At 32.9% G+C, this 12,998-nt stretch overlaps 1 protein-coding gene across 1 annotated transcript in view; it reads right to left on the bottom strand.

Moving 5' to 3' along the window:
- The window catches only part of PPIP5K2 (diphosphoinositol pentakisphosphate kinase 2), a 65,561-nt gene that overhangs the window by 39,108 nt on the left and 13,455 nt on the right, over positions 1-12,998 (bottom strand). The window contains exons 5-16 of the mRNA XM_077757282.1: positions 12,829-12,914; positions 11,587-11,741; positions 9,962-10,063; positions 9,496-9,506; positions 8,510-8,611; positions 7,279-7,365; positions 6,481-6,556; positions 6,290-6,399; positions 5,494-5,579; positions 3,161-3,286; positions 2,897-3,018; positions 2,436-2,618 (exon numbers count right to left, since the gene is read on the bottom strand). Of these exons, the coding sequence (XP_077613408.1) occupies positions 2,436-2,618; positions 2,897-3,018; positions 3,161-3,286; positions 5,494-5,579; positions 6,290-6,399; positions 6,481-6,556; positions 7,279-7,365; positions 8,510-8,611; positions 9,496-9,506; positions 9,962-10,063; positions 11,587-11,741; positions 12,829-12,914 (1,246 nt within the window). The remainder of the gene's footprint in view (positions 1-2,435; positions 2,619-2,896; positions 3,019-3,160; positions 3,287-5,493; positions 5,580-6,289; positions 6,400-6,480; positions 6,557-7,278; positions 7,366-8,509; positions 8,612-9,495; positions 9,507-9,961; positions 10,064-11,586; positions 11,742-12,828; positions 12,915-12,998) is intronic.

The raw sequence follows: 12,998 nt of genomic DNA, 5'->3' as shown, positions 1-12,998 counted from the left end.
AGTTTTCAGAAACTACAGATTTGATGCATCTAATTCAATATCTCAAGAGGATTTTTGACAGTATATTTTAAAATTTACATGGAAATGCAAAAAAAAAAAAAAAGCCCTGAAAAACTTGAAGAAGGAACCATGTAGGACTTGGGAGATCTTATTCAGTGGCACAGGATCAAGTAAATATAGTGTAGAAATAGACCACACAGATAGATTATAAAGATGCTACTATAAAGTGATACTATAAAGGACAGTCTTTCAGTATGTCGTGCTGATATATCTGGATGTACATACAGTTGGCAAAAATCGATTTTGACGTCCTTACCTTAGAGCACACACAAGTCTATTTTTTAGCTCGATTGCAGATAAATGTGAAGGGAAAAACAGTAAAGCTTATAGATCATACATAAGAATATTTTATGACCTCTAGTTAGAAAAAGAAATATTAAAATGCACTGACCACAAAGGGGAGTAGGAGATAGAGGCATCCAGTTATTGAAGTCATGGGGACAGACAGGACAGCACAGGGAATATGGTCAGTGGTACTGTGTGGTGACAGACGGTTAACTACACTTGTGGTGAGTCATGGGGACAGACAGGACAGCACAGGGAATGTGGTCAGTGGTACTGTGTGGTGACAGACGGTAACTACACTTGTGGTGAGCAAAGCATAGAATATATAGATCTGTCTGTCTAATCACTGTGCTGTACACCTAAAACAACACTGTGTGTCAATTATACTTCAATAATTAAAAAAAAAAAAGGATTTTTGACAAAATCAAAAAAATGCACTGACCATAAAACCATAAAGGAAAAAATTCAACTTAGAATTCATGAAAATAAGAATCTCTGCTTACTGAAAGACATCATAAAGACTCAGAATAGGTGGTAATATTTAGAACATATATTCAAAGAACCTCTACCACCCAATAAGAAAAATACAGGCACAAAGTTGAAAAAAAGGACAAGAGATTTGAAATGAAGCCTTCATGAGAGAGGATATCAAAAGCCACACTAAACTACTACTACATGTCCATCTTCAGAACAGCCAAAACTGAATAGTCTGAGAATACAAAGAATAGAGACTATGTAGAAAAAAGATTTTTTTCATGGACTTCTAGCGGGAGTGTAAATTGGTTCAATGATTGGAAAACAGTTTGACATTATTTACGGATACTGAAACATAAGCATACCGTAGGTCACAACAATTCCAATCCTAGAATGTACCCAAGAGAATGTATGCTCATATGCACTAGGAGACATAAAAGGACACTCATAGAAGAATTAATCACAACAGCCCCCAACTATAACAATGATATAAAGTATATATGCAAATTACAGTATATTCATAAAATAGAACATGGGTCATTAAACTACGGACTGCAGGCCAAATGTGGGCTGTGGCATAGCCCATGAGCAAAAAATGGTATTCACATTTTTATTAAGTTCATTTATTTATTTTTGATAGAGAGCACATGCACAGGAGGGGCAGAGAGAGAGAGGGGGAGACAGAGAATCCCAAGCAGGCTACGCACTGTTAGTGCAGAGCCCAATGTGGGGCTCAAACTCACGAACCATGAGACCATGTCCTGAGTCCAAATCAAGAGTTGGTCATTTAACTGACTGACCTATCCAGGTGCCCCAGAATTTGCATTTTTAAAAGGTAGTTACAGGGGTGCCTGGGTGGCTTAGTTGGTTAAGCTTCCGACTTTCGCTTAGGTCATGACCTCGTGGTTCATTGTTTGAGCCCCGCCTCAGGCTCTGTGCTGACTGCCAGCTCAGTGCCTGGAGCCTATTTCAGAGTCTGTATCTCCCTCTCTCTCTGACCCTCCCCTGCTCACGCTGTCTCTCTCTCTCTCTCCTAGAAATAAATAAAAATATTTAAAAAAATAAAAGGTAGTTACAAATCAAAAAGAATATGCAACAAGACACCACATGTGATCCCCAAAGCCTAAAATTTACTATCTGGTCTTTTACAAAAAAAGTTTGTCAATCTCTGAAATAAAATACTACATAGAAGTGATTATTAGTTAACTATGGAAATGTTCAAAAATATGGATAGATGTCACAAACACGACATTAAGCACAAGAAGTCAAAAATAAAAGAAAAACCTAAATTCACGGTATGAAGCTTAGAAAACAGCCAAAACTGAGACCATAGTAGTTAGGGATGATTATTTATCCAAATAAGTATTCTTGATATGGGAAGACTATAAAAAAGAGCAATAATTTAATCAGGATAGTGATTATTTCTAGGAGATTGGGGAGGAGTTGCAACGAGAAGGGGCACAAAGGGATCAAAGGTGTCCCAATGTTCTATTTCTCTAGCTGGACGGGTACTACAGGAGTATTTGCTTTATAATACAACAGCCTCTAAGTTTTTGTTTTATATACTTTTCTGTGTGTGCATATTTCACAATGTAAAAGAGTTTGCTAAGACTCACCTTTTCATAATCTTCAGCAGTAAAATCTCTATCTTTCTGAAGTATTTCATGAAGTCTTGCTTTCACACGTTGCTGACAACTGCTCAAAGAGTCACTATCGCTATCCAAAAGACCATTCATATTCGCACTTTTTACCATCTGAACAAGAATGGGTGTAAGCTCTCCTTCTAGAGCTAAGAGCCCCTAAGCATATTAAAGAAAGCCAACGGAAATTCAAAAATTAGTATGCAAATTATTAGAAAGTATCATAATAACTATTTTGTTACGTGCTGAATTTCATAAGGTATAAGCTAACTATTTCCAATAAATAAACTTTATTAATAATGTAGCCTATCACCATTTCAAGGCTTGAGCTGGAAATTTCAAATTTTAGAACGTTTAAATACTGCCTTAGCAAAAATCTTTTAAAATGCGTTATTAGATGAAATTTCTAGTAATTCCGAAAAAACATTTATTTATACCTTTGCAAAAGCAGCTGCAGTCATCTGCACTCGTCCTTCATCAGAGGCATATATTTTGAGGTCATGTCGGTAGGTACTATGTAATCTAAGTAAACCACAACCAGGAAATCCTGCATAATCTCCTGAAAATAAATACTCAAATCACTTAAGCTATATTTTTGTCTCACTGTATTTCTATAAATATTTAGTAACGTCTCAAAATAAGTGAAGATTTGAAAATACAATGCATAAATTTAACCGAATTAAAGAAACTCCAAGATTTACCTTGACCTCCAGGATACATACACCTGAAAGCTCTTCCAAGTTCTTCGGCCTGGACCCTGCCTGCTGGAGTTAGTTCTCCTCCCCATTTTAGAACCAAAAGTAAGGATGGTTCTTCTCTTCGGCTGTCTAAGATACACATTAATGAATAAAAGCAAATAATGTCAAGTTTGCTTCTTTTAAAGAGACAAGTTTCAAGATTAATTTTTTTGTTTTCTCTTCTGCAGCGAAAAACAGATTTTATATAAATTATTTTGTTCCTTTGAATGTACCTATCTTTGTAGGCTTTTGCTTCTGTTGGGAACAACCCTTGCTCTCCCTGTTAAAATCTTACTCTAATTTCATAATCTCTTCCTCACTTTAGGATGAAGGCTCTTTCGAGTTTTTTGAAAGAAAGTGGTTCTACTTCCCTGCTCTCATAGTGATATGACAGCAATAGTATTTGCTCAATATAGTTAATTTAGTTGTGCCAGCTATGCTACATTAAGAGCTCCTTTGCTACAGGATTGAGACCTTGTCTTTATATCAAGAGGCTTGCATAAAAGTGAAGTATACATTTTTACAGGAGAATCAATGATGTGCATAATTTTTCAGAGGATATGTGATGAGAGAGCCTAAAACTTATTATAACTTAAACTTAAAAATGAGATATACGATCAAACGTAGCCAAGAGCAGCTTTTAAATTAGGAGAGGTTTCACAAGGAAATGAATTTCTGTACTTAATTTATCTGCCCTTTATCATGTCCTAAGATTTGCACTGGGCTAAAGAAAATAGGTAACCTAAAAATGAGCAATATAAATGCTAAAAAACTTAATGACGATTCATGAAAAGTGAAAGAGATTAACTTTTTCCCTGGGGCTAGTATGTTGTAGTCGTATGTGCTTTATTAGATAGGCCAATATTAATTTATGGAAGGACAATTAATTAACAGACTTTTTCAGTCACATTTATTGAATGTTTATGATCACAAACATTAAATATAAAAATTAATATGTATTGCTATTAATCACAAGGTGTGACACAGTAGCAATGCCAAATTTTAAAATAAATATATGAAGATCAATATAATGAAACTTGTGTTCACATTTTAGATAATCGCTACTTTAATTTATGCCACTATAAATAATGCCATTGTGAATATCTTCCTAGATCAATCTTTCCCTGAATATCTGATCACTTCATAGAGATAGATTCTTATAAGTAGAATTAAGATCATAGCATATGAGGAATGCCTGGATGGTTCAGTTGGTTAAGCGTTCAGCTCTTTATTTTAGCTGAGGTCATGATCTCATGATTGAGTTTCAGCCCCACATGGGGCTCAGCACTGTCAGTGCAGAGCCTACTTGGGATTCTCTCTTTCTCTCTCTCTCTCTGCTCCTCTGCGCTCACACTCTCTCTCAAAATAAATAAATAAACTTTAAAAAAAACATCAAAGCATATTGAACATTTTTTCAAGTTTCTTATATTGCCAAATTACTTTTCAAAGAGCTATGTCAATTTATACTCCTGCCAATAGACTGAAATTCATTCATACTATATTCTCATCAACATTCTTTCTTACCAATTTGACAAAACAATAAAATAAAAAAAAACTAGTGTGTTTTGCTAGTGTAATAAGTGTAATAAGCAAAAGTAACTATTACTATTATTATCATTGCTTTATTGGGCATCTACATTTCTTCATGAAATGGCTTCTCCAATTTCTGCCCATTTTTATTTTATATATCTGAGTTGTCGGCACAGAGCCCGATGTGTGGTCTGAACCCATGAACGGTGAGATCATGACCTGAGCCAAAGTAGGATGTTTAACTGACTGATCCACCCTTCTGCCCATTTTTAGTTTAAAAGGTAAGTGAATTTTTGGAATTTTATGGTGACTTCTTTTAGAAGAGTGACCTTATTTAAATGCTTTATTCTGGCTTATTTGTTGGAAGAAATTACCTAAAAACATGATTATTGTGTATTTTTCAAATTGTCTTTTGTACTTTTTGAGCTTTCTTCCTGAATACTCTGCCCTCTTCTACCAAAAGAGGAAGAAAGGGACCGATTAAGCAACATTTAGTTATAAATAAACTTTCGGAAACAAACGCAGAGTAAAAGGGAAGTCCTAAGCAGTTTTCAAAATAAAATCTATCCTTTCCTTAAAGGATGAAGAATAAAATCCACGCTTTACTTAAAGGATAGAAGGCAAAGTTGACAAAACTCCACTTTACTTTTCATTTATTAAGCATGTCAGTCCTTTAACTATTACAGAGGAGAGTGTCCAAAGGCAGTACAACGAATAAGAAGTCTCTACGTATGATTAAAACACAATCAACATTAATAGTGATATACCTTCCTCTTCACTAGATGTTTTGGGACAACCATGAGGGAGATACGTCAGTTGGACTTTACGATTTATTCCAGAAAAATGGCCATACCTGAGAAACAAAATGCCAAGCAGAATGAAGAATATTCAGTTAAGTGTTCAATGAAACCTCTTAAAAACTAAAATCCATCTAGAGAAAAACTAAATCTACATATTAATGCCCTCTTCTATTTATAATTAATTGTTGAATTCTTTAAAGTACTGTAGCAGAAAATCTGTACCATGGATGGTCATTCTAATCACAGTAAATAGGAAAACACAAAAAGTTTCTCTATAAAAGCTAGACAATTTGGAAAAGATGACAAAGTATAGAAATATATAAAACAGAAATGTCTGGGCATTTGAAAAATTAAGGAAATAAGATTCTAGGCGGCCAAATGTAAAGCTTCTAATAGTAATACTGATGAAATCAATTTCATTTGATACAGTTTAAAATTGTTTTTTACTTAAACATTGAGTCTGTGGTCAAGTGAGCCATGTGGCTTTCATCCAGTGGCACTTCATAAAAGATCCAAATGCTTCTTATCAAAATTAAAAATAAAAATAAAACAGTAACCTTCAATACATCAATCTATTTTTTCACTGGTGCAAGTAAAAATCTCACTAGACTTTCGCTAATTTCTCTTCAGCTTCAGCAATAAAGTGCAAAAAAGACCAAACTGTGAATGAAATTTAACATAGAAAGTCATATGTTAAAGAAAAACAGTTATCACATTTAGTTCTCAAAATTATCAAAATTAAAGGTTTCAAAAAGATTCTCACATTTCTAATACGGTCTTAAGTTGTTCAAGTTTTGACTTGTTTTCTTCAATTTCAGAATCATTATTCTGCCCCAGCTCCATAAGAAGTTGTCGGGCAATGTCCAGCACTTCCTATAAATTAATAAAGAAGTGAATTTTTATGTAACTTTGCCATTAGCAATTTATAACCAATAAGAAGTCAAATGCACTTGCCTGTAATTGTTTTGGCTTTTTGAGTTTTAGTTTCCCAGATTTATATCCATCACACTTTTCAAAAAGATCAAAAAATCTTGTAAAAAAAAGACAGAGCATATAGTTAGTCCTTTAAAATAATTAGTATCACCACCATATACTTAACACAAGTCAATTATAAATGAAGATCTGGGACTCGGAGGGTCTATGGATTTCAAGTACTGTGTGTCCTCTTTCACTGTAGAAGGCTGAATGACAAAACTTAGTATTCTCCTAACCACGGCAAAGAAATATTCACTAGATTATTTTTAAAAGTTTTCTCATAATGGAAACTGAATATATGATACTACATATCATCTTCTCTGAAGTCACTGCATACATACACATATAAAATATGTTTCAACACATATTTATTGGCTCAAGTTTTTAAATTTTATGATTTCCAAATCAAATACTGAATAACAAACTTTTATTCTATTAATTTTTTCTTCTAGAAGGTTGAGAGGTTAAGGACTCGTAGAAAGCAACATGCAAAACTAACAAACCAAGATTAAACAGAAGACCTTAGGATGTTTATGTTTTTACAACAGTAAATGAAAGCCGGGTCAGACGGGTGATAATTTATGTATATTGCCACAGTAATTGGCACATGCTGATATATATAATTACTTTAAATGGATTTTGTCTGCATCAGTGGTTTAAATTAATAGCCAAGAAATTGGGAAAGAAGTTTTCTGATATATTGATCAAAATAGCTAATTACCTATCAGAAATCTTAAATTAACTCCTAAGTGTTAAATTACTCCCATTTAAACATACTTTTGATGCCTCACTTCCATTTTCATTTTTTGTTTTGGTGTTCGATCCCCATGACGTATCACAGCTATGACACATCTGAGTTCCATCCTAAAATAAAATAATTTTAATTTTCAATTTTTGAACAAGGATTTGTGTTATGTAAATCAGACTAAAACAACATCTCATTATTTCCTTACAGCCATCTTTTACCATTTCAAGAACTTTTCTATTAAGATAGTACTTGTAACAAATCAATTTTGTCAAATCCAATCTTAAAAAGGTTTTAAGAAGCTGGAGGGGGAGTAATATTAAGCCATATATATCAGCTTCCTCTCTAGAGATGACTATGCTAATTTTGGAATAAAAGTAAACAAATGACAATCTTGGAGCTTCATTAAATACTTGGTCTGTGGCAGGGATCATTACAGACTGAGATTTCATTAAATCAAAATAAAATAAAGCTTTACTTGATAGCTGCTATATTTATTTTGCCCTTATAAGAAGAACAAGTATTTCAAACTCAAATTACTGCAAGATAAAACTGTCTAAGAAAGAAAAGTAGGGTATAATTTAGTGTGTGACAAACTACAGGCCACAGAACACAACCCTGCAAGATTTTAATAAGTTAGTTAAATGTTTTTGTGTTAAATAGTTTGAGAATACTGGCTTAAAAACAAAATTAAATATTTTTATCCCTCCACCTCTACCAGTCCTTCTCAGAATATTTAAAATACTAATGCAAATGTCTAAGTTGTGAATATGAACCATCTAGTCAACCCATCTCAGTAGCAGGTGAGTTTCAAGCAGTAATTTTCACTACTGAAATTGCCAAATTTCACTTTGGCAATACTGGTCTAATTAATTTACCTCAAGTTATAACTGTATATATTTTCTTTATATAATAAGAACATAACAGCTGTACAACCACTGACTATGAACTTTTAAGTGACATACCTGTTGGTACCTCCTTTACTTCTATGACTTAATTTTCTAGTTCTATGATTATCCAAGCATTTTTCAAGATTTTATTTAATTCTTTTTACGATTTTATTTTCAACAACATAAAAGATTTTTAGTCTAGGTGGACCCTTGGAAAAGCATATAATCTATTTCTCCATATGCAAAGTGAATTGTATGAAAACATAACACAGTAAAGTGTCCAAAGATCATTTAGAAATTTAATCTTTATTCTAATTGCAGAGACTGATGTACAAAACCCAAGGAATTTCTAAATGAAAATATTCAAACTTACATAGTTCCAGATGTAGTTGGTACAATTGGGATATCTTCAGCTTCTAAGGGGATTGACCAGGGGATATGAAACTGTGGAGCAAGCTCTCGCATTACAATATTGCTTTGATACAAAAATAAAAAAATAAAATTAATTTAAGACAAGCCTCAGTACTTAATGACTAATGATACAGAATGACTGAAGTTAAAACTAGTGATTCTGTGATTATAGTAAATAAAAAGTAACTCAAAGAATCAATCTTGATAAAGAAAAATGAGATCAGCAGTTCTAAACTGGTATATCAGAATACACTATAGAGATGCCATAAATTTGGAATTATTATTTACTTTAATTTTAAAATATAAATCACAGTGGATTCAAATAAATCACTGTAACTGCATCATATGCAATTATAGATACANATAAAAGCATTATAAAAGGAAGTAATGGCCAAAAGAGATTAAAAAATTGGGGGTGGTGGTGAGGGACAGCATAAAATGAAAGGCAGATAAGAGAGGGGACAGCACTCTAAGCACAGGTTATTAACACAGAGGCCAGAGGCATTAAAGAGCATGATGTATTCAGATAAGAATGTTATTTAGTATAGTTTATACTGTAAGAAATAAGGTTCATAGAGGACAGTCTGTGAAATATTCTATATGCTACACTTATGAACCTTATCCACAAGAAAATTTTTTTATTTAAAAAAAATTTTTTTTAATGTTTTTATTCATTTTTGAGAGACAGAGAGATACAGAGCACTAACAGGGGAGGGGCAGAGCGAGAGAGGGAGACACAGAATCTGAAGCAGACTCCAGGCTCTGAGCAATCAGCACAGAGTCCAACATGGGGCTCAAACCCACCAACCGCGAGATCATGACCTGAGCTAAAGTCGGACACTTAACCGACTGAGCCACCCAGGTGCCCCACAAGAGAATTTTTAAAGAGAGGTTCATGGTCAGGTTACACCTTAGACAGAGACTGGCTGAAGGTAAAGCAATTAAGACCTTATCTGCCACTAAAAGAAGACCAACATATTTTTATATTATGCTACAGCTGTTGCAGATCTCAAAACATCATTTATGCTAATCAATGCTTACAAACTGGTGCTATTTAGACCTTTACTCACTATTTTATTATTTAATTTCCTTTTAAAGAAGCATACATGTTATTATATCACCAAGTTGGTTTTTAATTATTTTTATAACTATATTTCAATAAAATTTGTCTCCTTGGCAACCTGTTTTAAGTATTTAAGAATATTATTCTAAAAAAAGGGTCCATAGCCATCAGACTGTCAAAGGCATTCATAATACAAAACAGATTAAGAATCCCTAGTCAAAAAAAAAGGAAAAAAAAAAGAAAAAAGAAAGATATCCAGAATAGAGGATAGATATAGCTAATTAAAGGGTAATCTCTTTTTCTGTTGCCATCAGTAAACTAAATACAAAATTAAACTGTAATCACTCCTACCTTTACGTCAGTACCATCTGTGGGCATAAACTCTTCATATATATATGAGCCTGTTTTTCGTACATTGCTTTCTGGGGAATAAACACTACTTCTACTGCCAATCTGAAAATGAAAGATGTACATAAATATAAAAACTAAATTATTCATCTCATTTTAGTAACGTAATCTTTCACCATCTATTTCCATCTTAGATATTTCCAAAAACTTTTTCTGGTGCACAAATATTTAACATTTACTATATAACTGACGCTGTATTATTTTCTACAGTAATTATAACTTGTATGTAAGTTAAATAGCATAAAAATACAACGAATGGTAAGAGTAACATTTCTTAGATTCAATCATGTGGTTGCATGCAACCCTGTTCACTTTGTCTACTGTAGAATTTTCCACTGTGTAAGTACACAGAATTTATTCATTCCACTAATGGGTATTTAGGTTGTTTTCTAAGCTTTAGTCAGTAGAATAGTTTTGCTTTGAACATTTTTATATGTGTCCCACGTGCAAGAGGGTTTGTAAGGTATATACAAAAAGTAGAATTACTGGGTATTAGAATTACTAGGTGCTCATATTCAACATACAAAAAGAATGCCAAAATCTTTTATGAACTGTTTTAACAATTTAGTCTCTGTAGCACATAGAGGAGTTCCCACTGCTCTATTATAATTGGTATTATTAGACTTAATATTTGCCACTCTAACGTATATAAAATAGTATCCTACTGAGTTCTTACTTTTCATTTCCATGATTATAAATGTACACGCATTTTTATCTTAATGTATTGTTAAATTATATTGCTAAGAGGTTATATTAATTTGCATTCCTGCCAACAACATTCGGGCTTGTGCTTGTTTTCCAACTACCTCAATCTTTTAGATTTTTGGCAATCCAGAAAGTAATTCAATGTCATTATCTTTTAGACCTCATTTGCATTTGTTTTATTATTGATGCAAATTTGAGCATACTGTCATGTATCCAAAAATTATTAGTATTACTTTTGTCTATGAATCATTCATCTTGGGGGCTATTTTTCTTCTTTATTTTTAAGTGTGCTCCATGCCCACTGTGGGGCTTAAACTCATGATCCTGAGTTCATGCTCTAACAACTGACCCAGCAAAGGTGCCTTTTTTCTTTCTTTTTTTTTTTCTTTTAATTTTTAATGTTTTATTTATTTCTGAGAGAGAGGCAGCATGAGCAAGGGAGGGTCAGTGAGAGAGGGAGACACAGAATCTGAAACAGGCTCCAAGCTCTGAGCTAGCTGTCAGTACAGAGCCTGACGCGGGGCTTGAACCCAAGAACCGCGAGATCATGACCTGAGGCAAAGTCGGACACTTAATCGACTGAGCTACCCAGGTGCCCCAAGGTTCCATTTTTCTTAAAGACTGCTGATCTTTACCTGAATTTGTCATTAGCCAGATACATAAATGGAAGGTACAAAGGAAATATGTAACATTAAATAACTAAAATAATGCTTTGCTTTTCTAACAAAGAAGGGTATCAGTTTTCACTTATTCCTAAATGATACATTTTTATTTAGTCTTAGTTCTATTAAATACTTGATTACTTTTAGTAAAATTTGTACAAAATATGAAGAACAGTATTCCCTAGGATAACAAAGGTTTACCTTTCGAAAAAGTCTTTGACTTCCGCCACCAGCAGATGTTGGGTAGTAAATGTAAACATTGTGATCCTCTGCACTGACTGGCTTTTCTACAAATGGCTTTTGAAAAACTTCACCATTTACTTCTACATGATCTTCGCCTTCAATGAGGCTGCATTCTAAAAGTCAAACATAAAATCAGAAAAAAATTACATAATGTATACAAACTGGAAATAATATTATTATTATAGTTTTTACTAGAGTGGAGATTACAAAGAAAAGTAACCCTGGATAATATGTGATTTTATTTTAGTTAAAAATATTTACGCAAACAACATATATCAACATTTATGATGTATGACATTAAAAACTATAGTTTTTCTTTAAAATCTTATGAACCTGTAATTTCACCTTATCAATCCACAGAATTCAATGTTAGATAGGAAATGACACTAACAAGAAAGACTGAAAAATAATTTTAGAATGCTGTCATCTTCTGAAAAATGTAAGGGATCATTTGTATCACAGATACTACAAAACATGAAATTATTTGGGTTACTAAAGTAACTTGTTATACAGTAAGCAAGAAAGCAAGCCATCTAATTAGGAAGTTCATTTTTTACCTCTAAACAAATGAGAGAAGTTCCCTGTTATGGATAATAAATGCTATATCTTGTTTTTAATAAAAGTTGCTTTAACTTACAATAAAATCATCAGAATTCCCTAAAATTCCCTTATCAGAATATTAAATCTTAATACAGGTAAATATTTATCTTGGTTTTTTAGACTGTTACATATAACTTACATGCTATGTTTTAGATAACCAGAAAAATGAAGCAAAGGGTGCTTTAATAGTAGGTAGTTAATATTACAAAATTCCTAGTCATCAGAAATTTAATTACAGCATCCTATCATGAAGTTTCTAATCCTTAATTCAACAGTCATAGATAAATCACTTGTTTACACCTAATCAATACAAATTTATTAAGGATGTAATTTAAAAAGTCTTCTTTACGATTCCCAAATATATGTCAAGTGCAAACCAAAGAAAAGTAGGATACATAACTCTAAAATTATTAGCGGGTCTTTTAGCTTTTAGTGCTACACTTCAACCGAACATAATGCTTACTTGGTTCATTTCTTTATAAAAAAGTAAACAAAATACTATGAATTCTTCAAATTCCTTCTACTTAGTTATAGAAGGGAGGTGGCTCAAAAGTATGCTGAGTGACAAAAGACAGCTCACTTAAAATCTCTTACTCTTACCTTTGGGATTATTTGGGTCACGGTTCAAAATTGCATAACGTGGAAGTAAAATACCTTCAGCTTGAAGAATACTGTATACTTCCCTTCTGAAGAATAAGGAAAACATCCTTTATTGTTTTATTCTATTTCACAAGCACATTATTACTACTATATTACTAAAAAGGCATGGA

This window comes from Crocuta crocuta, unplaced genomic scaffold (assembly GCF_008692635.1).
Source record: "Crocuta crocuta isolate KB4526 unplaced genomic scaffold, BGI_CrCroc_1.0 scaffold131, whole genome shotgun sequence".
NCBI classification, from domain to species: domain Eukaryota; kingdom Metazoa; phylum Chordata; class Mammalia; order Carnivora; family Hyaenidae; genus Crocuta; species Crocuta crocuta.
This window is presented reverse-complemented; position numbering and strand designations above follow the sequence as displayed.